Source organism: Penicillium paradoxum (assembly GCF_028828445.1).
Source record: "Penicillium paradoxum strain IBT 22861 chromosome Unknown utg000002l_segment0_segment0, whole genome shotgun sequence".
Lineage (NCBI taxonomy): Eukaryota > Fungi > Ascomycota > Eurotiomycetes > Eurotiales > Aspergillaceae > Penicillium > Penicillium paradoxum.
Window position 1 is genome coordinate 321,280 of NW_026643180.1, and position 24,343 is coordinate 345,622.

At 49.2% G+C, this 24,343-nt stretch overlaps 9 protein-coding genes across 9 annotated transcripts; 4 read left to right on the forward strand and 5 right to left on the reverse strand.

Moving 5' to 3' along the window:
• Positions 1–380: 380 nt before the first annotated feature.
• On the forward strand, positions 381–2,667 carry sly1 (syntaxin-binding protein; the record flags this gene model as incomplete). The annotated part of the gene is made up of 4 exons (XM_057171188.1): positions 381–417; positions 478–703; positions 761–1,143; positions 1,196–2,667. 4 exons carry the CDS (start codon positions 381–383, stop codon positions 2,665–2,667), a joined length of 2,118 nt encoding a protein of 705 aa, XP_057035091.1.
• A 743-nt stretch (positions 2,668–3,410) lies between these two features.
• Positions 3,411–3,809, forward strand: N7457_000121 (uncharacterized protein; the record flags this gene model as incomplete). The annotated part of the gene is made up of 1 exon (XM_057171189.1): positions 3,411–3,809. The coding sequence occupies one exon, from the start codon at positions 3,411–3,413 to the stop codon at positions 3,807–3,809; it is 399 nt and encodes a 132-aa protein (XP_057035092.1).
• Positions 3,810–4,595: 786 nt separating this feature from the next.
• Positions 4,596–6,898, forward strand: N7457_000122 (uncharacterized protein; the record flags this gene model as incomplete). The annotated part of the gene is made up of 6 exons (XM_057171190.1): positions 4,596–4,880; positions 4,947–4,969; positions 5,030–5,517; positions 5,565–5,939; positions 5,996–6,206; positions 6,259–6,898. Coding segments are annotated over 6 exons (2,022 nt in total), but the record flags the coding sequence as incomplete, so codon positions are not given.
• A 632-nt stretch (positions 6,899–7,530) lies between these two features.
• Positions 7,531–8,148, reverse strand: N7457_000123 (uncharacterized protein; the record flags this gene model as incomplete). Its single annotated transcript, XM_057171191.1, has 1 exon — positions 7,531–8,148. The coding sequence occupies one exon, from the start codon at positions 8,146–8,148 to the stop codon at positions 7,531–7,533; it is 618 nt and encodes a 205-aa protein (XP_057035094.1).
• Positions 8,149–10,025: 1,877 nt separating this feature from the next.
• Positions 10,026–11,407, reverse strand: N7457_000124 (uncharacterized protein; the record flags this gene model as incomplete). The annotated part of the gene is made up of 5 exons (XM_057171192.1): positions 10,026–10,411; positions 10,488–10,552; positions 10,615–11,024; positions 11,090–11,197; positions 11,255–11,407. The coding sequence occupies 5 exons, from the start codon at positions 11,405–11,407 to the stop codon at positions 10,026–10,028; spliced, it is 1,122 nt and encodes a 373-aa protein (XP_057035095.1).
• Positions 11,408–13,782: 2,375 nt separating this feature from the next.
• On the reverse strand, positions 13,783–14,608 carry N7457_000125 (GLTP domain-containing protein; the record flags this gene model as incomplete). The annotated part of the gene is made up of 4 exons (XM_057171193.1): positions 13,783–14,077; positions 14,186–14,304; positions 14,359–14,417; positions 14,473–14,608. 4 exons carry the CDS (start codon positions 14,606–14,608, stop codon positions 13,783–13,785), a joined length of 609 nt encoding a protein of 202 aa, XP_057035096.1.
• Positions 14,609–15,020: 412 nt separating this feature from the next.
• N7457_000126 (sporulation-specific 71 family protein) lies at positions 15,021–18,466 on the forward strand (the record flags this gene model as incomplete). Its single annotated transcript, XM_057171194.1, has 3 exons — positions 15,021–15,137; positions 15,195–17,855; positions 17,912–18,466. The coding sequence occupies 3 exons, from the start codon at positions 15,021–15,023 to the stop codon at positions 18,464–18,466; spliced, it is 3,333 nt and encodes a 1,110-aa protein (XP_057035097.1).
• Positions 18,467–18,760: 294 nt separating this feature from the next.
• On the reverse strand, positions 18,761–19,623 carry N7457_000127 (putative mitochondrial inner membrane protease subunit Imp2; the record flags this gene model as incomplete). The annotated part of the gene is made up of 2 exons (XM_057171195.1): positions 18,761–19,130; positions 19,181–19,623. The coding sequence occupies 2 exons, from the start codon at positions 19,621–19,623 to the stop codon at positions 18,761–18,763; spliced, it is 813 nt and encodes a 270-aa protein (XP_057035098.1).
• A 573-nt stretch (positions 19,624–20,196) lies between these two features.
• N7457_000128 (macro domain-containing protein) lies at positions 20,197–20,916 on the reverse strand (the record flags this gene model as incomplete). Its single annotated transcript, XM_057171196.1, has 2 exons — positions 20,197–20,239; positions 20,294–20,916. 2 exons carry the CDS (start codon positions 20,914–20,916, stop codon positions 20,197–20,199), a joined length of 666 nt encoding a protein of 221 aa, XP_057035099.1.
• Between the last annotated feature and the right edge of the window lie 3,427 nt (positions 20,917–24,343).

Below are 24,343 nucleotides of genomic sequence, written 5' to 3' on the forward strand. Positions count from 1 at the left end.
GGACAAAAGCTGCTGGCAAGGCGGTTAGCCGATGATACTATGGCATACAGCAATTGAGGGTAATCTATGTAATGGAATGATTTGATTGGCTGGTGATAGATAAAATTACACCCCTGTGTATCGCGGCAGAATCCAGTTCCATGTGATCTTCTGTGTTTGTAGTGTTTGCACACTTATGTCAGCGCATCTCAGGGCGGGCGGGATGCCAGGTGGAGCGATAGCAAGAGACCCCGGTGTCAACAGTACCAAGTACACCCATTCATCACACCGAGAGTTTGGCGCATTTTTCAACTCACTCCTACGCAGCTTCATATGTTGCCAAGGGTTGGTTGATAACCGAGCATCGCTTCAATCTCACACAGCGCTGCCATCTATTGCACATGGCGCAACCAATGTCTCTCCGGGACCGACAGGTCGGTAAGTGACGCAAGCTGGATTCCCTGAGATAGATTGACCTTACTGATCGCTGGCTTCTAGCATCAATCCAAAAGCTATTGAACTTGAATCATGATCCACAACCTGCCGAAGATAATGCCATTGACCAGTCCGGGTCCGGCGGTCTTATCTCGCACTCCACTCCGATCTTGAATGAAGATGGTGACCCGATCTGGAAGGTCCTGGTCTTCGATAAAATGGGCCGGGATGTCATTAGCAGTGTGCTGAGGGTCAACGATCTTCGAGCATGGGGCATAACCATTCATCTGTACGGTCCCCGCCTTCCCCTAAACTGGTCCCATTGCTAACGAATAGCCACCCCCAGAAACCTCAATTCACAAAGATACCCTATTCCAGATGTCCCGGTTGTTTATCTCGTGGAACCGACTCCCGATAATATTCAAGCAATCACTCGCGACCTTTCCCGTGGGCTCTACTCCCCAGCCCATGTGAATTTCCTATCTTCCGTCCCTCGGCCACTCCTTGAGGATTTCGCTTCTCAAATAGTAACATCAGGTGCATCCGAACATGTTGCACAGGTTTTCGATCAATATCTCAACTTTGTTGTGGCAGAGCCCGACCTGTTCAGCTTGGGGCTTGGAAACGATGCATACTACAAGATCAACAGCCCAAAGACGACTGATGAAGATTTAGATGCGATTGTTGACAAAGTTGTGAGCGGGCTATTCAGTGTGAGCGTAACAATGGGTAAATATATTCTACTCGGGATCTTTGGCCGAAGACTTGACTGACTGGACAGGTACTATTCCAATTATACGGTGCCCCAAAGGTGGTGCGGCAGAGTTGATAGCAACAAAGCTAGACCGCAAACTGCGAGATCACATCCTCAATTCCAAAGACAATCTCTTTTCAGGCAATCAAGGCGCTCTGCCGGGAGTGCCGTCTGCGCGGCCGGTGCTGATCATTATGGATCGAAATGTCGATCTAGTCCCAATGCTCTCCCACTCGTGGACGTACCAATCTCTAGTCCAGGATGTTCTTGAGATGCGCTTAAACCGAATCACTTTAGATGCCGGTGCAGGTGATGCAGATTCGGCGAAGAGCTCTAAAAAAACATACGACTTGAACAGTACCGACTTCTTCTGGCAACGCAATGCCGGTGCCCCGTTCCCCCAAGTGGCGGAGGATATCGATGCTGAGCTTACACGGTACAAGGAGGATGCAAATGAAATTACCAAGAAGACGGGTGCCTCCTCGATCGAAGATCTTCAGAATGATACCAGCGCGTCCGCGCAACACCTCAAAGCCGCTATCACGCTCCTCCCTGAGCTGCGAGAACGCAAGGCAGTTCTTGACATGCACATGAACATCGCGACCGCACTGCTCAAGGGGATCAAGGATCGGCAGTTGGATAATTTCTTCGAGCTAGAGGAGACCATCACCAAACAATCAAAATCACAGATCTTGGAATTAATCAATGATCCTTCTAAAGGAAATGAACCATTAGACAAGCTGCGCTTGTTTGTGATCTGGTTCCTCAGCACTGAAATTGAACTTAGCCGGACAGAGATGACTCAATTCGAAGAGGCCTTGGCCCAAGCCGGCGTCCCCGATATTTCCCCTCTTGCCTACGTTCGCCAGGTGCGCGAAATCACTCGTATGACCATGATGACCACAGCCGCTCCAGAGCAACAATCCTCTGATATATTCCGCGGCTTCTCCTCACTTTCGAATCGCCTGACGGATCGCATTACTTCGGGTGCCCTTGGTGCCAATTTCGACTCGCTTATCTCAGGCGTGAAGAACTTCCTACCAACGAATAAGGATCTTACTGTGACCAAGATCACGGAGTCAATCATGGACCCGACTGCGGCTTCAAGCTCTGCTATTGCAAAGACTGAGAATTACCTATACTTCGACCCGAGAAGTGCCAATGCACGTGGCGCCATGCCCCCGGCGTCCGCATCGCGGAATCCACAGGTGCCTGGTGGTATGGGTAGCGTGGGCCCTGGCACTGGTGCCAGCTTCGGACAACGTCGCCAGGCCTTCAGCGAGGCCATTGTCTTTACAGTTGGCGGTGGAAGCATGGATGAGTATGGCAACTTACAGGAATGGGTTCGCCGAACAAACGGCCAGCAGGGTGCTGAAGGCGCGCCAGCTCAACGCGCTGCACCTGGACAGCGCCGACGAGTTGTCTATGGAAGCACAGACTTGATGAACGCCACTGAGTTCCTGTCGGACTCATTGACGCCTCTCGGTCGGGATAGCTAAATGCCATTGTGGCTAGGTAGGAAACGGGTCGATATTCTTCGTGGGACCGACGCGAGGATTGTAAAACGTAGTATAATTCAAAGCGCTTTAATGTGCCTAATGGCTATTCTTCAATCGACTCGCCTACTGCATTTTCTCCATGCCAGTAATCAAGTTCATCAACTACCTAGGACGAGTAGCTTTGTTGCTCTATATTAGGCTGGCGTCTCAATCTGACCAATAAGTCTGTTCATTCCAGGCACGACATAATCTGAGTCGCAGCCCGCAAGTCCCACTGGGGATGGTCTGGGCTAATCTGTTCATGGCTGAGATATTCTAAGTCCATGCCATTATTCTAGAAACTTTCGGAATCTCAATGATACTGGTACTTATGATTTCATGAAACCAGTGGTCATTCGTCGATATTTATACCTCTATGCTTTAGAAAGATGAAGCAACATCATCCGCCTTCTGAGGCAACGTTCTGGAACCAAAGCCCCAGAAATTTTTGATCAATCAGAAGTATTTCCAAAAATAAGCCGGTTCGGCTTGAGGGTTCGTCCTATTCAGTCGAATTGCCTCACTTGGCGAATTCTTAATGAGTGATGTCAGGACAGAATCATCATAGCGATCTTCGACGCCACGTTAAAAATATAAGAATTCGAACTGACCCGGTGCTTAACATCTTCAAACAACTCAAAGAATACATAACAAGTTTACCTTGAATACTTTTTCGCCAACAGCTTTTCGCTGAACACATCAAAATGTCAAATCAGTGGTCTACGGCCTACGATACCTACGACACCACCGGCTCAGCCTACGATACAGTAGGATCGAGATATAATCCTTCTGGCTACAGCACCGTAGGTGCAACCGACTATGGCGCAGTGGGCTACGGCACCGATGCGGCTGCGACAACATACGATTCCACTTACGACTCGGGCTATGGCACCACATCTTACGATCCCCAAAGCGGTGCTTACGACCAACACCTCGATTACCGCACCCCTACTGGGCGGCGACACCACCGCGAGCGAGTCGACCAGAGCGGCACCTATCGGCACCGCGACGTTGACCGATATGATGACGGGTCCACTCGCGTCCACCGAGAATACGACAATCCCAATACTGGTACCAGCTACCACCGCGACTACGAGCGCTAGCGAAAAAGCCTGGAAATTGGGAGGATTTGCGTTGGGTTCTGGACCCAGGCTTGTATATAAATCGGCATGAGACCACGACACCTGTATAGATCACTGGAAACGCAAACGCAAAAAAAAGCATGAAAATGGCAAAATGTGGTTCGATGGCCACAAAAAAAAAAGATTCAAAGCCTTGAAAAACGTTCAACACGTTTCAAAAAAATCTGACGTTCATGTTTGCTGTCTGTTGTTTTAGCGACTATATAGCTCTGTGCATTTGCTTGCACGGCGTGTTTAATCTGTGCGTTTGCTTGCACTTGTTTTGTGCTTTTGCTTCGCACGACTTATCTGATTTGGTTGTGAAATCACAAAGGTAGGGGTCAACTCAGATCAGACAGAATGTATATAATAAATGGTATCAAATTGACCATATATCTCAACTTTTCTTTGTTCTTTCGTATGGCAAGGTATACGACTCCGTACCGTGATATATAGTAGGTCGAACTGGACAATTCAGGATGCTCTTGTCTTAGACATGGGAACAGTAGTAACTAATTGGTTTCACATTCAAGCTCATGCCCCGAATGAGATCAATGAGCATAAATACACTACTTCCCCAACACAATATCTCTCTATCAGCCCCAATCTGCTTAATATGCGATTGTCTTGGCAAATGTGCCTCAGGCGATCAACATGCAAGGCTGACTCCACCGCATCATAACTGGCAGTTCCCCTCCGTTCAACTGTCTCCAAGCATTATTCTGTACAGCCAACAAATGTTGTGCTGAAACAGCTTCTACTCCAGCTTCTCATGCCCCCATGATCATGTCGCGGAGGACGCTGGGTGGAGGTCGTGTTCTAGGCAACCCGAACGCTCTCGCATCAGCTCCGTCCCCGCAGCCGAAGCCAAGGGTGCTTTCGCCGACCGCCAGCAGCGTTTCCCTGAGTTCGCAGACGTCCGCATCACAGTTCTCGACGGACATTCAGGATCTTACTTCACGCATTTCTATAGAAAATGGCGATACTTCGATATCTGCGGCGCCGGCTGCTCCGGGAGCTCAGCTCTCCTGTCCGATCTGCAGCGAGGAGATGGTATGCTTGATTCCATGCCCTTTTTGGCCCTGAAAGCCCAAGCGAGACAATGCTGACTACCAATAGATGACTTTGCTTCAATTAAATAGGTACCGATCCATCGTTCCCCGTCCTGACCGCCTGAACGGATAATTAACGGATTCATGCAGACATCTCGACGACATACACCAGAACCTGGAAGAAATCCGGCAAGATGAAGTCAAAGATTGGTTTAAGATTCAAATGGAAAAGGCCCGGAAGTTCCAGCCTTTGGCGGTCCTGAATCAGAAGTTAAAGGGTCTGGATGTGTTCGAATCAAACGAGAACCAAGGCGCGCCTACCCCCAGCCGCTCGCTAGCCCCACATGCAGGCATCCCCGAACCTCCGAGAGTAATAGACCCCGAAGATCTCATTACAAAAGACCACTGGCAAACGAGTTCTATCTACGATGAATGTCTGGAGCCATCATGTGGGAAACGATTGAATGCCACCAATGGCTGCGTGAACTGCCGGAGTTGCGGGAAACTATTCTGTGAGGAACATACGATGTACCAAATGAAGCTCTCACGGGCGGCGCATCATGAACCGGTGCGAGGAATCTGGGCTCGAGTATGTGAAACCTGCTACAAGTCAAGAGAGGGGTACAATGATCATAATGGTGAGAATGTTAGCTTCCTAGTTGTGAATCCAGCTAACAAGAAATAGGGGCGACGAGGAACAAAATGGATTCGTTCAAGTCAATAAGAAAACAGATTGTCGATAAGGAGTTTTTGGAGATTTCCAGACTCGAGAAACGACTAACACGTCTTACCCAGCTGTTGGCTAATCTGCCATTGGATCAAATACACCCCGGTGCAACCAAATTGTGGTCTCTTGCGTGGCAGGGTGATCAACGTAAAGAGATAGAGCAAACGATCGTCAGTTGGCAAGAGGATGCTAGTGTGTCGAGGTGTCCATTTTGCCAGCAGGATTTTTCGGGCTATACGTTTCGCAGACATCACTGCAGGACTTGTGGAAGAGTTGTCTGTGGCGACATTAGTACGGAGTGCTCGAGTGAGATTGGGTTGAGCATTTCTCCTTGTAAGTTGGAACATGATATTTGATGGGCTTTGGATCTTTTCTGACAAATTCAACAGCCAGCTCTGAGAAAACCAATGGGGATAACCTTGTCAACGTTGACGTGAGACTGTGCAAGGAATGCAAATCCACACTATTTGATCGACGCGACTTCCAAGCAGACATGGCACGAAAACCAGCAGAGATCAGGGCCTATGAGAACCTGACTCAGTTTGAAAGAGGCATTCGTCTTCATCTACCGAGATTTCAAAAGCTGCTGGCAGCGTTACAGTAAGTCGATTCCCTCTAATCTTCATGTTGGTAACTAACGGCATTGTAACAGGGATCCGAGGCGTCCTCCGTCATCCGCCCAGATTGCAGATGCATCCAAGGTCCGCAAGCGGCTCATCGATTCTTTTGCGCAATACGATATTGCAGCTCGACGTATCCGTGACATGCCGACCCAATCTCCTACGCAGAAAAAGCTGCAGAAGGCCATTTATCAAAAAGCCAGCAACTTTCTCCACCTCCATATGTTACCTCTGAAGTCACTTCCTAAGCTTCTCAAACACGCAACGCCTGCATCAGACAGAGTACCCAGCCGTACAAGCTCCCCGGCTACTCCAGCCAATGGCTCCGTGGCAAGTCTTCGGCCACCGGAGTCTGCCGTTTCATCCATCAAGTACAATAGCATTGCCGTTAACGGCAGCAATACTAGTGTGGCCAGTGACACTAGTAGCGCCGTTTCAGCCCTGGAAGCAGAAGAAAAAACTCTTCGAGACCGGCTGATTGTGTTGGAAGAACAGAAGTTCTTCGTTTCCGAAATGATCGCTGATGCCAACCGGCGACGCAAGTTTGACGAGGTGAGTAGCCTCGCGATGAACGTGGAAGACCTCAGCCGTGAGATTGATCGCGTCAACGGCATGCTCGCTGGTCTCGACTTCGAGGGTGTTTACACAGGCCATGTGCATCCAAGCCCTTGACACAATCTTTGGCTATGGAGGTTATCTTGTCATCGCTTTTTACACAAGCTTCTGCACAGGATAATTAGGTCTGTGCGACATGCACTTGGCCCCTCTTGCTTCCTGTGTTTTTTCTTGTCTTGATTGTTTCGCTGGCGTTCGAGCACTCTGCTTTACAATGATATGTGCATAGCATTGGGCGTTGGTTCTTTTCCGGGTATATACAGTCAATGGCCTTGCTATATGTATATCATCGATTGCCATGTTTTATTCCAGTTGTCTATCATTGAATTCACTGGTATAGTTGTGGATAATTAGTCCTCCTTCTCTCGGCTCCCAATATCATTACACTCTTGCTCAACCTACTCAGAAACATTTGAAATCCACCTCTAGTTTGATTATTAAACAATCAATTTACTACATAGTATAAGAATGGACTTGATCTCTTACTGCGCTTCGTCGGACGCATCATACCATACAAGCCCCTCGAGTCGAAATTATACATAGCAAATGCGTATATGAAGTCTTACAAGTCATTCTCCATAAAAATCAAGCATCGAGAGAAGTAAAGATTTATCCAATCAGGGTATCTTATAATCAACAACCCAAATATCACGCTTACAAGCGCTTTTCGCCGTTAAGCCACAGGATAATCACAGCATGGCAACCACAGCGGCCGCAACCAAAGGAGCAGCAGTAATCAACGAACCCGCAGGTCCCCCCGCAGCAATATCAGCAGTAGCAGTAGCGGTAGCGGTAGCCAACGATTCCAACCCACCAGTAACGGTCAACTGGTAGTACATATCAGACTTAGGCGCAGTAGTGTAAGTAGTCTTAGTCGAGGACGAAGAAGCAGACGATCCACCATTCTGCTCGCCGCCAATGCTCATGCTCATGCTGCAGCTAGCAGACTCGGTCCACGACTTCAACGAGCAAGCGTATGTTTCCGTGATAGTGAAATCGTAGCTGTTGTCCTTGCCAGAAGAGGAAGCGATATATTTGGCCTTGAAGTCGACAGTCTCGGGACCTTGGATGATTGTCCACGAGGAGGCATAGTTGCAGAGTGATTTGGGGGCGTCTTTCACACAGCCAACGTGGTATGTGGTGGCCTTGGCATCGATACCGGCAATACTGGCAGCGGTGCTGGTCCAACCACCGGTGAATTGACTGTCTTCCCAGGAGGGGGAGAAGTATCCGAAGATGGAGCTGGAGTCTTTGGCTTGGGCGCCGAGCGAGCCGATGACTGCGGCGATGATGATAGAGGCGCGCATTTTGATATGTTTCGAATGCTGGGGAAGTTGAGGTGTAGCTGGGGGAATTGAAGGACGGGGAAATACCTGGGCGGATCACACGACTTAAGTAAAAAAATTAAAACACCTCAAGCTACCCCGGTATGAGATTTCGCTTAGTCGTTAGGGGGAGACAACCTTGCTAGTGCACGCTAGCTACGGAGTACTCTGAAATATCTCCAATCACCCGCCAAGGTCTGAGTCACTGTTCATTTCCTACTCCCTTGGGGTCTCGGGCCGCCTAGGCTGCACAAAAACTGCACAAAGCAGTGCTTTCATTGGGCTGTGGTGCTAGCGTGGTAGATGGATGCGTTCGAATGCGACTGGGGGCGGCGCTTAGGGCCTTTTTGACGAAATTAATAAACGGGGGCCATTTCAGAGAGTGTGGTATGATACGAGATATAACTTTCCCAATGCTGCATTGAGGAATATTTCAGGCTGATGAAAGAGGAGATGTAGTTTAACTTGCTATATCCTCACGGGCCCTAATATCTTATTCTTTGGGCAAATAGAGCTGCGCTTTAGGCTTATATGTATTTCGGTTCCTTTAGAAAAGAGGGCCAATCAACATTGCCACTCGGAGGTCGGTGGATTGAGGCTCAATGATGACAAGGCAATTGTTTAGCCATGTATCCACTCGATCTAATATATATCGCTTTGCTTTGTGGGCTTTGTGGGGGGACAAAGAAAAGATCGGTGTTGGGGAAGTGCTGGAAGGCGGGTGGCGTTCCTAGGGTATTATGACACTACAATATTGATGTACTCCATACTCTCTATTATTTGTATAATCACTTTGCCATGTACCGGTAAAGCCAAGAGGCCAGGTGCACCGGACATTCCCACAATCATAGAGTAACCTACATAGTCTCCCAGGACACACTCACACAGCCGAGACGATATAGCTCCAAAAAAGGGGATGTCTCGGATCCGTACTATATGGGCGCCTGATTATAGAAACTCGACAGTCGCAAAAGCGATCAGCTTGATACGCATTGCCGCAAAAGAAGTAAACTTGAAGCAAACAATATAGGAATTCTAGAATCTCCACATCACTTGTTCGTTTACATGACTTGTTTCAAAAACCGGACATGATTCAGCCCTTTGATTGTTGGTACATATGAGGCTGCAACCAAAGAAACTCCAAGTCTGATCTATACATGAAAGACATGTAAAACATGCTCACAACTCACAGAATCCCACAATTCCTCTTATTCGACCTGAAATAAAAAAAAAGAAAGGCAAAAAAGAAATCTTCAGGTTTGTTTTTAGGAATAGCCGAACGCGGGGGTCGAACCCGCAGCCTTAAGATTAAGAGTCTTACGCTCTACCGATTGAGCTAGCCCGGCCGGGCTGTTGAAGACACGATCGATTTGATGCCCTATAAGCAAAAAATAATATACGGCCCCAAAACAAGGCCAGTTCCATTTTGAGGTTTTCGATGTGTCGCAGATCTGACATATAGCCTTGCATGGTGGCGGGTCTAGCGCATCCTGCAGCCCCATTTATAACCACAGTGCACGCATGGCATATGGAGTATAGATTACGCATATAATAGACAGGGGTGGGAAATTTACCGTATGCAAGATAGTGTATATCGGTCCTCCGACGGCTTTAAAGATTAGTATTAAACCTTGGGTATGTAGAATGTATGGTGTGCGGCTATACACAGGGCTATGACAATTCATCACAAGGTCGGAAGAGAAGAGGTGGGGTTCGGATTCTATTAATTTGTGCGATTGGAATGGGATCCGGCCCTAGGTGAGTTCGCCATATATATATCCAGAGAAAGAGAAAGAGGAAATGAAAATATTAGATGTCATTCATACATTATAGCATACATAAGCATCCAGAAGCTAAATCTATGACGCTTGATCTTCCGAAACATAAAATGTTTTCTGCACATTCACTCCTTGGAAGAATGTGCCGCCATTTTTCGGATTGAGGTCTTCTTGACTACTCGTTCGGCTTGTGTGATTCGACGTATGGACTGTCGTAATCACGGTGGGAGAATCCCCTCCGTCTAAGTCTGGTCGCCAGTAATGCGGGCCGGATGCGCCGGATGGCCCTGCGTTGAAACTCGAAAGAGGCACGCTGCCACCGGTGCGCTTGGTTTTGCTTCTGCTTCCTCCCAGAGAGCTGGGGTCGCGGAACCAGCGGAACAGGGGTCGGAGGGTGACAAGACTGCCTGCAGCGATTCCCAGGCCTGCTTCGACATTGGACCAGATGGAGATGTTGGCAGTTGCATCTGTTGTGGTAGGTGATGTTAGTGTTGGTTCGTTTCCATCTCGACCGAACAGGATGTAAAGTGTAAATGGACTCACATAGGAAGTCATCGTCTCTATAGTCGTGCAAAAAGGGAATGCGAACAATGACTGCTGAGCTTGCACTAAATCCAAACAGGTCAATACCGAGTCCCTAGCTTAGGATATCAATAAGGGGAAAACATACATGCATCCCAATCCTAGAATGCCCGCCAGGGCACACTTGGTCCTTATGTTCATCTGCAAGTTCCACACCAGGAAACCAGGCAAAATACCCAGAGTGAAATCGCAGAGTGTAGCGGTGACACTGTAGACATAGGCCATAGCGATGATATGGTCAAGGTCCATGCAAGTTCCAGAAACGGTGGTGTTCTCGTCGAACTCGAGGCGCACCCGTTGCCAGAAGAACGAAACCGGCTGGCATTGCAGCGTGAGCATAAACCAGAACACAATACCGACACCACAAGTGATGCCAATGACGGCCCAAATAATAAATCTATGGTGTTTGGCAATCGTCAAGCGGAGAAGTGCGAGAGCGATGGAGATCTTGGCCAGCGCGCATGTCCAGACATAGCTGGTTTGACCGAGCCACCACCACTGAGGGGAAATTAGCATGTGATTCTCATTCCAACAATGGCTATTGTAAGGGGAGGTCAACGTACAAACATTGCGGTTTCCAATGTACCCCTCTCCACAAGTACAACCATCTTTTGACCGAGGCCATAGAATGATCCGGTGATACCGCATATAGCGAATAAGATATTCAACAACTGCACGTCTATTTATTAGAGGTTGATTCGGTTGCGTGTAAAATGGAGTATACATACCATTGCGCCCACCATAAAGGAGTCATCCCAGCCAAAAGCCTTGACGAGTCGTAACCGCACGAAACATCGTAAACAGACCGAAATAAATGAGATGCCCAGGAAGATAGTAGTGACGATGAAGATCGTTTTGCTGCGACCATCGAGGGGCAACATAATCCGAAGAATGATATCTGTACGGGTCACCAATTCATGACCCGTATACTCCTTATATCTCACCAAGTCTGTCCAAGGGGCACGAAAGGAACCAACTTAGGGGAGAAGAAAGACAATGAGGAGAACACCCACTACGGAAGACCAAGCATTTACGATCACAGGTGTCAGTGGCGAGAACGTGCCAAGAGGGAGGGGCTGATGTGGTGTTCTCGGTATTCTATTTTGCGTTTTCCAGTAATAAAAGAGTGAAAAAAGGCACGGAAAAAAAGGACCAAAAAGATTGAGCCCAGCCCAGCGGATATAACCTACGCTGGGGCAAGAAGCGGCCATCTGCAACGAGGGAACACTGAGTTCTCAGGCGTGCCCTGGTTCTAGGTTTCATGTGTGGGGGAACCAGAAAGGCAAAGAAGAAAGACTATTACCCGATATCTCCTAGCGGCAGGACAGTCCCCTGGTATCGGCCAGCCAAAAGTGCAACCACATCCGAGCATAGCCTGAGCCATGTGGAAGCCCACGTTTGGAATACGAGGGTTCCATGGGTTGGAGGTGCCACCGCTCAAGCCTCTTTTCCACTAGTACGGATTGGAACTCCGCACAGACCTCTCCATGGCTCACTTCTTCAATCTTTCCTCGATTTCCCCCCCGATTGCTGCGAATCAACTCCAAAGAAGTGGAGTCCTGCGTGGGAAAAAAAAAAGAGATCCCAGCCCTCGAGGCTACCGTGATGCGACACGGTGCTCCGTACGGTGATGCTAGTGCCGGAACTATTCTTAAAAAGGCAGCCGTTTCTGACCATCGTACAAATCTCGAGCTAAATCGTTCTCAGGGGCGTCGGGGTGACCTGGGGATGGCACTTATCTATCCCAAACCAGGTTCGGCTTTCCTATTTCCCAGCCCAGGCCATTAGCAGCCCTGGGCATGGAAGTCCACGGCAATACCGGTGCCACGAACGGTACGGGTAATATCTGGCGAAATGGGCAAAAAGGCGAACATTTCCAAGAATATCTCGGATGGTCCGAACTCATCTGGAGATTCGTATCGATCGTTATGGAGATCTGATTTGATGTGCACCATTCTCGAACCCCTTCAGGGGGCGACTGGAGTCTGTATTGATGTAAAGCACGCGATCAGCCGGGTGGTCCGCAAAGATAACTATGATCTGCAGGACTTCTCCGTCTGACGGTGGACTGCCGGAAATTACCTGATGACTCAGTGGCCTCTCCACATGCGACCCGGCAATTTTCCGTTTCGTGTTTGACGAAAAGTTTATGGTCTGGCTGTGTGGGTGAACCCGCACCTAGGAGAATTCTAGAGCCCAAGTTCTCCTGTCCGGACTACTCCTTACAATTCCCCGATTTGCCGAACTTGTATCTATGTGATAGACATTATTTGTACTCCGGAAGGATTTATACTCTTAGAGCCCCAGCGGCTCTAATGTATGGGTCTCCGATGATTCGAACTCCCAGTCCACGTATCTTTCGCGAATTGAGATTAGATATAATCCCGGCAATCCCACAAATCAGCTCGGTGGGTCTTTTACATCACTTCTGGAGGCTATTGCCCACAACCATGGATCGTGTGGATGTGGCTCGGCTATTCCTGTGAACCTTGGGGGATTCCAAGGTTGACCCGTTGAAGTTAATTTCGGTATCTGATCTGGAGTACTCCGTACTCCGTAGGCCATGCAGCATATATTGATCTGATTAAATTGTCCAGTTGAATGAAAGACTGGGTCCATACGGGATACTCCCTCCATTCAGGTACAGTCCGATGAGCGTGGTAGATGCACAGCCTTGGAGATTGGTGGAGCTGGAACAATTTGTAATCCGGCGTAGCAGCCTCGGGGCCGGGGTCGCTCAAGGCTGGGACCTCCTGTGCGTTGGCTTTGCCGCTTGCGAGATTGGTCTCGGGTGTACCTGCTTTAAGGTAATAGCCCCGAGTGAGGGGGGGGAAGGTGTGATTCGTGTGGGAGGTCCAAGTTTCTATTTAGATGGTTCCCCATATTAATGTGACTTCATGCAGGTCCCTTGAGTAGACTGGCTTGTTGCCGAACGTCTTCCATGTGAAATTTGCTTTTTATACTTTGACCGTCGCTATTTGAACGCTCAGAGCTTTATCCAAGACATGATACGCTTGATAGTGTACCTAACTACTCACATATGTAGGTACCTACCTAGTATATTGCCTGATGATTATTCCGACACTCAGATCTCTCTTCCCGATGCAGCATTTCTCATATTCCTTGGCCAGAACAGAGGTGGATTCGCTACATAATTCAAAATCGCATGCTTGAGTGACGCTAGATCGAATATTTACATATCAAGCTGTACTGTGCACAGGTATAATTAAGTGGATTTGCCTCCAGGGCAAACTGTTTACCACTTAGCAGCCTTGGTATCCTGGAAAGCCTTCACGATAGCGACGACCTTCTCCAAAGCAGCAACCTCCTTCGCCATGGAAGCAGAAACCTTGGCCTGATCCTGACCCAGCTTGGGGTAGAAGTCCTTGCGGTATGGGGTAGCACTCATGGCAGCGCTGAAGATGGGCTTGACAAAGAAGGAGTGGTGGGGCTTGAGAGTGTTGCCGTAGGCTCCACGGAAGGAGTCCGATAGCTCGGCGGAGCCGTTGTCGATGTTGTGACGGAGGGCTTGAACGGTAAAGTCGAGGCCTCTATTGGGAAAGATGATTGTTAGTCAGTTGCTCATGCCACTTTGGGCAAACGGAAGTGGTGGCATGACAATTGGCCTCTTCCGCCGCAGTGGGGGCATCTAAACGTACCGGACCAGCCAGACCAGACCTTCGGTGGCAGTGTGCTTGCCGGTCTTCAATTCGTTGAGGACAAGGGCCTGCAGGGTCTCAGACTCAGCAGGAGCTGCCTGTTGACGCTCGCGGACTTTCTGCATGGAGGTTTAGGATGTGTTGACATCGATCGTGGGACATGTGGGACGGACCTTGATGTTGCCAAGGAGATCATTCTTGACAGGAGTGAAAGCAGCGGAGCCGAGGACATCTAGGAGGTTCCTGCATTAGTTTGCAGAAGAGTCATGCAGCGGGTCGGGTCGTACCAAAGAGAGTCACCAGGGACTCAGCGGCCTCGAGGAACTCGGTGGTTGAGATGCCCTCATCCGCACCGATGGGGACATCAGCGAAGGACTTCTTGAGGGTGTCAAACCATGTTCCGTCAGCGGGGATAGCAGCCATTTTGTAAGAGGAATTGAAGCAGAAATATTTAGGGAGAGAAAGAAAGGAGAGCTTAATTAGGAGACCGTTGGATATTGTCCACTTCACCGCTCCTGCCACGCAAGCTAATGGGCGGGGCACACGGGAGCTGGCAACAATACAAACACTGCAAACAGTACCAATACGGTTAAGTGTCAATATTGGTTTGCATCGCTTGCACTGTTTGCATAATTTGCAATATCTGATTCAAGCTTCAACCGACGTCATTGCATCATGTTACATCGAGATTGGCGATCGCACTAAGAACTCTACTTGGAGGGATGGTTCGCGCCTAGGTCAATTGCCTGCTCCTAGATTGCTTATCTCTATGCTTTCGTCAATCTCGCATATGTTTGGCGTATCCCCTTTTGGTCCACGCGGGTACTAGATTGCCATGAGCACTCCACCGGACCAGGCCAACGGGTCGCCACGGCCAGAAAGAGACCCACGCTCGTCGTACCATGAACATTATCATGGCTTGCCGACTGACTCATATACGGACCAGCAGCTGGTAGGTATCGATCAATCAGGGTATGAGTTATAAATCTGACCCAACCCTTCTTGACAGCGGCATGCTTCTGCCAGCCATTTGTATATGACGAATCGGCGGTTCTTCGTTGGACCGATTCCAGAAGGTTGGCTGCAAGGTCACCGCAAATCCTGGTATAAAACTCGATTGCGACTCCGAAACTATACTTCTCATTCTGTCTCGTTCTCTGCGAACCCTGTTGCGACCCATTATAGCGAGCATAACGATCAGCCCTATGCCCCGTTACCAGACCTGGACGAGGAAGTCGCCCTGACGCAGACGAACACAAGTATCGCGGAGGCTGAGGAGCATTACAATGAGGTTGAAACAGAATTACAAGAAGCGGCCGCAGCAGAACCTGTGAGCGAACTCCGGACCCTAACACACCCCGAAGCCGAGGCCAGCGGCGACGATTCTTTATTAGTAGAGGCTACAGAGGCTGGCGAGGATAACGGGAATGATAGAGGAAATGACAACAGAGAGGAAAGCTCAGAAGACACAGACAGCACCCCCAGAGCTAGGACATGGAATCGAGACGACATGTATGACAACGATATCGCTTCGTCTTCATTTGTCACAGCCAGAGAAGAGGCCGCCAGCTCTGCAGACACGGGACTGTCAATGCTCACTGTGCAAGCCAACAGATCGGAGCCGCCCGATATACGCCCAAAGTCGCCGGCCTCTCATAACTCGAATTTGACCGGTCGTGCTTCTCCCAACCCACTTACTCCTAATCCACCCGCCCCAAGCGAGACAGACTCGACAACACAATTGCTTCGAACCAATTACAAAGACAAGGGGAAGCAGAAAAGCAAGTCATCTGGCGTATCTCGAGCAACGCTCCAATACCACGACCCCCAAGATGAGGATGATACACAAGACGAAACAAGCGGAGATGCGCAACCACAACACAGAATCACTAGGAAGATGGCAAAATTTAACCTAGATGACAACATCAGACATAAGCAGCAAAAGGTGCGTTCCCGCATTGCAAAGACCCAAGATACTATCTCTGCCAATCGACCGCACCGACGAAAAGTGCAAGACGGAGAGATCGTCAAAGCGGAAAAAATGCTAGTCTGCATGGAGGAGTCTGTGCAAGACACACTTCCTCCCGACTACTCCGAGAATGACAGTTTGCGTATGGAGACACGTACTGTGGACAAATGGAGGGAATTCCTTGTTGTATGCCGCAAAAGCTCTGCGGAACATACACCATTTTCTATCCAGATGTACCGTACCCGTGTGATTCCTGATGTGCAACGACCGAATAGCAAAACGCCACCTTATTACGAAGTACAGCTCAACCACAAGACTACCCATGTTAATCTATATTCTCCCCTCGACAAGACCATCGTTATTTGGTATCCCTGCAGGCACGGGACCAAGATCTTCATCCTCCGCCCTAAGTCTGGAGCTCACTCTACCGAATGGTACACTTTCATTCGCCAGGTGCTTGGATGGAGGCGTCCCACCTCACTTCCTATCAATGTTCCTGATTTGGGAGTCTCCCTTGTTTTTAAAAATCCTTTTAAGCAGCCTCCGACAGGCCCAAAAGCATATAGTTCCGATAATGAGCAAGCAGCAGCAGATTTGGACCGACCGGCAGATGATAGATATGCTGCTGCAACCATCATCCGAGGATGCATGAATATGCTCGAAAGCCGCGTTGAGTGGGCTGAGGTCTTGAAGGCTTGGTCCAAAACCGAAAAGATGGGGCTTGCTTGGAAGCGATACGACCGACTTGAATGGGTGTTTGGTGTCAACGAAGAGAAGATGTATGGGACGATTGCGATGCAATCATCCCACGACCTTGAGTTACGACCAAGGCATCACTACTCTACTGAAATTAAACAGCGAGGCATAAAGCAAGAGGAGCCTCCACCGATTGAAGGATTTTTAGTCCGTCTCACATCTCAAAGGGGTACACACCAGCGGATGAACAAAATGTTCTTCAAACGGCTGTATTTCTTTACTCAAGACCACTACTTGTTTTTCTGTCGACCAGCAAAGGCATTACCCCCAGCACCACCAAAGTGTCCTCCCGCAGAGGACGGCAGCGTGCCAACAGCCCGTGAACTCTTGGATCAGATGCCGCTTTTCTGGGATATCAATCCTTACCCCCTTGAAAATGGCGAGATTACTTGGCTCTCTAGCGGCAATAAGGAATTTGTCAAACGCCACGATCAAGAGGCCTATGCGCACGTACAGAGGAATGTACACAACATCAGCCAGTCAGATGGATATATCGATATGTGCCGGGTGCAAGAAGTCCGCAATATCCATCGTGGCAGCTCCCCTGCCGACCCTAATCTAGGGGAGGGACCTGCGGTGGACTTCAATCGTGAACCCCAAGACTCACGGCAAGATGATGGCGCAACACAAGAGTTCGATGATGGCAGGACGTTTGAAATGCTTTTGGATAATGGTCTGGTCATCCGGCTTCAGGCATATGATACCATCACGCGAGATGAGTGGGTGAAACGACTCGATGTCTTGGTGAAGTACTGGCACACGCGTTGCACAGATGATGCAAGAGAGCTTCAGACAGTACAGCGACGCAATCTCAAGCTGTTGGACATTGATGAAGCCATGGAATCTGTTGTCGGGCAGTTTGCAAAGAAGTGGGAAGTACAGAAGGCTGAGGCATCTCCACACTTGCACAACATGTGTTTCCTGTCCGGTTGTCGGACTATCAAGGTAGGTGTCATCACACCATAACACCTCCAAACAAGCCTACTAACAATGTTCATCAGATGTCCGGCCAGCTGTATCGCAAACCCCGTCGCCGCGCCTTATTCAACAAATGCCACGTCGTGCTCACAACAGGCAAGCTGTTAATTTTCCGAAGCACTCTCCGCAGACGAAACGGCACCGAGATACCACATATCCATCAAGAACATGAAACGACGATCGATCTGGAAGATTGCTATATTTACTCTGGTTTGATCACCGAGAACGATTTGCTCTACGCCAACCAGACATTTGACAGCAACAACCCCGGTCTTCATGCCCTGCCACGGGTATATCTCCACTCAAACACCTTCACAAGTCGCGACGAAGATACCGCTATCACCTTCGTGATCTGGCAACCGTTGAGTAAGAGCTACTTCCGCGCCCAGGAAATTGGGGAGGAAGGCAAAGCAAAACGGTCCTTACGCCATGTGTCCACACTGGGCAAACATGGTCGCACGATTGTGTTCAAAGCCCGCAGTCGTGTGGAAAAGGACCGGTGGGTGATGAGCATCTCCTCGGAAATCGACCGTCTTCAGGAAGAGAAACAAGAAGATATACGGCTTGTTTCTCTGTAATCACATCATTGCCGGCGTTGCTTGCATTTCTCGGGCATTCGTAATTCGTCTCTTGCTTGGTATATAGCCACTTGCAGTCTTTATTTTCGGGGTTTCTTTCGAGCACTATTCTCCCACCTGCATAAGCATAGACATAGCAAAGTAATTATTACTTGAAATAGTAATACAATGATATCCAAAGTAAGTTCCTAATATATGTACAAGTCCTAGTCCACACCGCCGGACACAGGAATCCCCAGCTCTATCAACAAATGCAAAAGTCATAACCACCCAACACCGCTCTCTATAAGGCCATCAGTTCAAAAACGGCTGCTCAAGCTTAACCGCATTCTTCAAAACACGATCCCGCACACTCTGCCTGTGTACATCAACCGCAGTCTCATTCGCCCCAGCCTCCTTCTTAGATTCCCAATCCATCCAATCCAACCAACGCATGCGCGGACCCAACACCGCAAATACCCGGCCAGTAACCAAACTCAAACTCACCGGGCCGTAGGTATTACTATCAAGCGTCTTCCTCGGATCTTCCGCATCACCTTCCAACCAAACATGATTCCAAGGCACGATCTGGGTGCGACGAACGCACGGCTCCCGAGTCGTAATGCGATCACCCGGCAAGCCGATAATGCGCTTGATAGCGATATGCGAGGGATTCGCCGGAGAACTGTAAACAAGTCAGCATAACAGCCGGACTACCAGGAAGAAGAAACAAACCGGAAGGTGACAATCATTCCGCGCTCCAGCTTGCGCTCTTTCTGGAAGGGGATGATAGATCCCCAGGGCCACATGCTGACCAGCACCATGTCGCTCTGGGTTTGGGTTTGGGCGTAGTCTTCGTTCAGGTAGGGGGTCATTGAGGGCCCGCGCACCCACATCACTTGCATGACATGTTCGGGGAAGAAGAGGCCGATTGGGATGATGGGTGCTAGCCAGCGGAGGGTGCCGCATGCGCGGCGGACTGGGGATGGGAGGGCGGAGAAGCGTTGGCGGAGGACGCTGAAGAGGGAGAAGAAGGGTCGGGGTTTTGGTTTGAGGAGGGCTGGTCCTGCGGTGGCTTGGGGCGGTTCTGAGATTTTGCGCCTTAGATCTTGTTGGGGTTGGACTCGGAATCGCGGATTGGGTGTTGGCGTTCCTCTTGACCTGTGAGGGTTGGACATTTTTTGGGGTTGGAGGTCGGGAGTTGGTGGGATTGGCGGAGTTGTGGGGTGTGGTCAATTGTATTGGGGATGGAGTGTTCAGTTTGGATAGGCTGGTTTCATTATGCAGGATTGATATCGGGAGGGAGGATTGGAATTGGAGTTGAGATAATATGAAGCTGGAGAAACGATTGCGATTTGATAGAGGTTTGCACTGTTTGCACTTCTCTCATGCCACCCGGTGATAGTCCAAATGCGATCGAGGTATTTACATGGGTGCAGGTACATATGTGTATATAGAGTTGTTTAATAACCCGTAAGAGCTATATCTCTATGTAATTATTATCAGAGAGACTTGTTTCCTTCGTCTCATTTTACTGGTGCGAAGAATGATACTTGAACTCCCAACGGCTTCCGAGGGAATCTTCAAGATTGGGACCTCGCCAAAAAGATATTTTGGCAGTACATAAACTAATATCGTGCTTCGTAGAGTTCGTATGGGCTTCGTGATTCGTTACCGTCCAGGGCTATCATATCGGCTTGTATCCATTGCGTACACATCACGAAACGCAATGTGTAGCTAGCGTTGACGATTCAAGTGTCCACTAGGTCCTCTTCGGTAGGAGGGAAGTACTTCCTATGGAGATTGTCAGTATGTGAAGATGCAATGAGAGCAATGGGACAATCTTACGAAACGAGCCTGGAATAAGCAGCAACATCTTTCTGCTCAAAGTTGGTGAAAATCACGCGCTCAAAACGTCCCTGACCGGGTCCAGCAAGGAACTTTCGCACTTCATCCATGGCCTCTGCAGCGGCATCCCGGCTTGGGTAACCGTAGATACCCGTACTAATGGCCGGAAAGGCGATAGACTTTGCTTCTTTCTTGATAGCTTCTTCCAAGGAGTGTCGATAGCAAGATCGAAGAAGTTCAGCGGGAGAATCTTCCCGTTCAAAGACGGGGCCGACTGTATGGATGACATACTTGCATGGCAAATCGTAAGCAGATGTGACCTTGGCCTCGGCGGTCTCACACCCATCAAGTTCGCGACATTCCTCCAGTAGTTCAGGACCAGCTGCACGATGAATTGCACCGTCTACACCACCTCCACCGAGTAAGGACTGGTTCGCAGCATTCACGATGCAATCGACCTTGAGCTTGGTGATGTCATATCTGATAATCGAGACTGTGTTATTGATAGCTTGAGAGGGCGTAACACTCGCAGCGGTTGCATCACCTGCGTCAATCAGCCTTTGGCGATAAAGAGCCGCTACGGAGGGGATTTCTGCCAATGAGATGACCTCAAGAGGCGGCATGGTGCTCAACAAACGACGAAGAAACATATGAAATAACACGAAGGAGAGAATGGGTGGGAGGGGATTGGACTGGAAGCTCAAGTGGGGATGTGCCAAGCTCGGTGCACAGACCTCCAAGGCGGTCGCAGAATAAAGTGGCAGAATAAAGCGGTGTATCAAGAGACTATATCCGGTTGTTGGGCGACGAGCATTCTAGAGTGAGAATGGCGGTGAGAAACAGGATTATAACGACTCGAGAGATATATCAGGTGTTTCTGAACTAGTTTCTCTTGAAACAAGTTGTTTTTGAACTATCTCAATGATATGACGACGACCACTCCGTACATGGAATCAGTCACATACATACTGCCAAGGGAAGCCCTGATCCAGGAGGAAAGAACTCGTAATATCCACATGGAGATTAACATTTAGGACACCATGTACTGTGATCAAAAGATAATGAGAAGCAAGGCACATGAGCAAACAATCTGTACTGAGTACCGGTCATCGTATGCAGCCATTTGTTAAAGAATGTACGGCATGGGACAAACCAGGAACAAACCATGTGCATGAGGCCAAGAACAAGAGGCATGTACCAAAACCAGGATGAGTGTTTCTACCTGGATAAGCATAGATCTGCCCAAAAAACCCCCCCCCCCATGTTGATCTGTTGAGCATAGTGTCATATTCGATACCTGATACATGCCACAGCCTCGACGTTGCTGTAGGACTCGACTCACATTTCTCCGAATATGACATACCTATTGACACTGTCCAAGCTTCATAGTTCAGTTGCCTTGACTACTCCATATGGACCCTCACTACTGGAACCAAGACTTGGCTATTATTTATCCCGCAGCGATGTACGGAGTACTCCATCCGGCAAGCTGCATTGCATTGCCGCCTGCAACCAGCCTAAAGGGACGGGCTGCTATGCCGTCTAGCCCTAGAGTCTAGTGCGTATTGTCTCCAGCCACGCGGCCCCTGCCATTGGACCGAGGACCCGGCGAGACAAGAAGGGTACGAGGGTACGGCTGTAGGGCCCGGAGCCAAGGCCGGGATTTGGCAACAGCCTGCGTATGGGATAACAGAGGGTGCGCATGGATCAGGTGGCAGGAACAGCAGTGATTGGCGAGAGGGGTCAGTGGCCCACGATTGTCTTTCTCTTTGTGGATCGGGGGTTAACCTGCCACTCAAATTTGAGGTTTGTGCGTTCGAAGGGGGGGGCACTTTTTTTTCGAGACAAGATTAAAGAACTTGCAACACATCGCGGTGGGCATACAGCATCGTACCGAGTCGAATTGTACATACATCATATCGGTACTATTGACTCTGGAGGCGATATCGTACGATGCCAAACCCCGATTCGCACTAGGAGGGACTGGAGTCAGCATAACACTTACGGTTAGACTGACCGTCAATCCAGATCCCCGGCGCCCTGGCTGTCTTGGGGTTAGCCATCTCAGACCACCTCAGGGGAGAGGGTGGTATCTCGGGTCCGTTGTGTTCACAATATCAACCTTCCATCCTAAGCACGGAAACTTCGCTGGAAATGAGCATCTATGGGACACGTACTGCGTAGACCGGTCCATGGTCAGTGCCGGGGAATCAAATTACGAGGATCGTAAGTAGCGAATTATCGAGGCACAGTGGATTGATTTTTGTGTGTTGGCCCACCCTCTCTCCACTGTGAAGACCCTGTCAGAACCTGTCAGAACCACCGTTTTCACGTCAGTCCCCCTTTGAACCGTTAGGGCATAAGATCTGCGGGGGCCCAGGCCAGTGTCCCTCGATAGTCGCAGCGGGTTATTTCACGATTCCCGATCCTTCGGCTGCTGCTTGTCGATTGAATCTCATTGCGTGGATTACTTTTCTTTCGCTAGTCCCTTCGGTCTCATTTCCCCTTGAAACGATAAAAATAGCCTTGAGACACTCGGTCGAACCTACCCAAGGGAAGAGGGGGGCAAAACCGGAATTAAAAAAAGAGAGAGAGAAAAAAAACAAGAATTGGGCTCCGCTTTCGCATTGTGATTACGCTGCGACCAAGAACGAACCAGTTCTGTTTCGGTTCCATTCGGAGGTCTGAAGTTGGGAATCAGGGTGGATACCATGAAGCCATTGGATAGGTTCAAGAGATCCAAGCGGCAAGCTTTTTGTGCATTTACGATTTTGTACAGAGTATTCCGTACTTTTGTATGCTTTGGACGTTCTGGAAGGGCGAACAAGAGATGGAATAAAATAAAAACAAAAAAACAAAAAACAAATCCATAAAGAGAAGGCATCAGGAATGCCAAGAATGGGTTTTCTTCATCGGAACCTCGCAGGTGTCAGATTCAAAAGCATCCAATCACCGCCGGCTCCTGTTTTACCTTTAATGGTACCTCCTGTGTCACCGAAACTCTATCGAACCAGACGGCACATCTTATTCGCCCGGATGGAAATATATCAAATGGCCCAGGCGGGTTGCTAATGCATACGTCAAAAGTCTTAGGTGCATGAGCACCAACGCTGAAACGAGACAAGCGTCTGCGGCCTGCATAAAGCCATGATTGGACCCTGGACTCGAGAATTCAAACAAAGAAACATCTAGGGAAAGTATACATGTGTGTTTTTGGCTTTCCTTATACATATACGGAGTACGTAGTGATTCTGTATAGTGACGTTGCTTTTTTCGGTTATATATATCGGGCGCGCAGCAATGATTTGGAACAATCCCTGCCATTACGAGTCAGGTAAATGCAAAAGTACACATGCGCATGTTCATTTTTAACCAAACCAGCCGTTCTATACTCCTTATGGCATGTCACGCCTAGGCGTGGACCTGGAGCATATCTATCCAATCGACTTCGGGAGCATCGGACTAGACATATCACATAAACCTGGGGAAAATATACCGGGTGGCTGACGAAGTCAGAACCTTGGGCTGATTTGGGGGGCTTTGGGGGTTGGAATATTCCCACCTACCAGCCTTGCCGATATTCCGCGCAGCACTGAGCAACACCAAAGTAAAAAAAATCCTGATGGTCTCCCGCTTCATACAATCCAGAATTGCCCGAGGAGCGACGGAGATGCATCGGAGCCGACGGGGTCGAAAATCGAGATCGGAAGGATTTCTGTGCATGGGATTTGCAATGCAGACGGCATGCATGTATTTTGGTACGGAGTACGGAGTATAATGCGGAGTGTGTTTGTGCTTGCCAATCGACTACTTCGTACGGAGTATAGCGAACGGGCGCCCACTGTAGATCAATTCCCCCAAAGACCTAGCTAGCTGCACTATTAACACGGGGCATACTCCGTGGAAACTATGTGATATGTGCACATGGGTACAGTCTCTTAAAAATGGCCTAAGTATTCTTCCCGAGAGATCACCGAGGGGCCAGTCGTACTCGTTCCCAAACGGTATGAGGTGTAAACCAGCCCTGTGATGCCGATTTTTTTGCTGGGG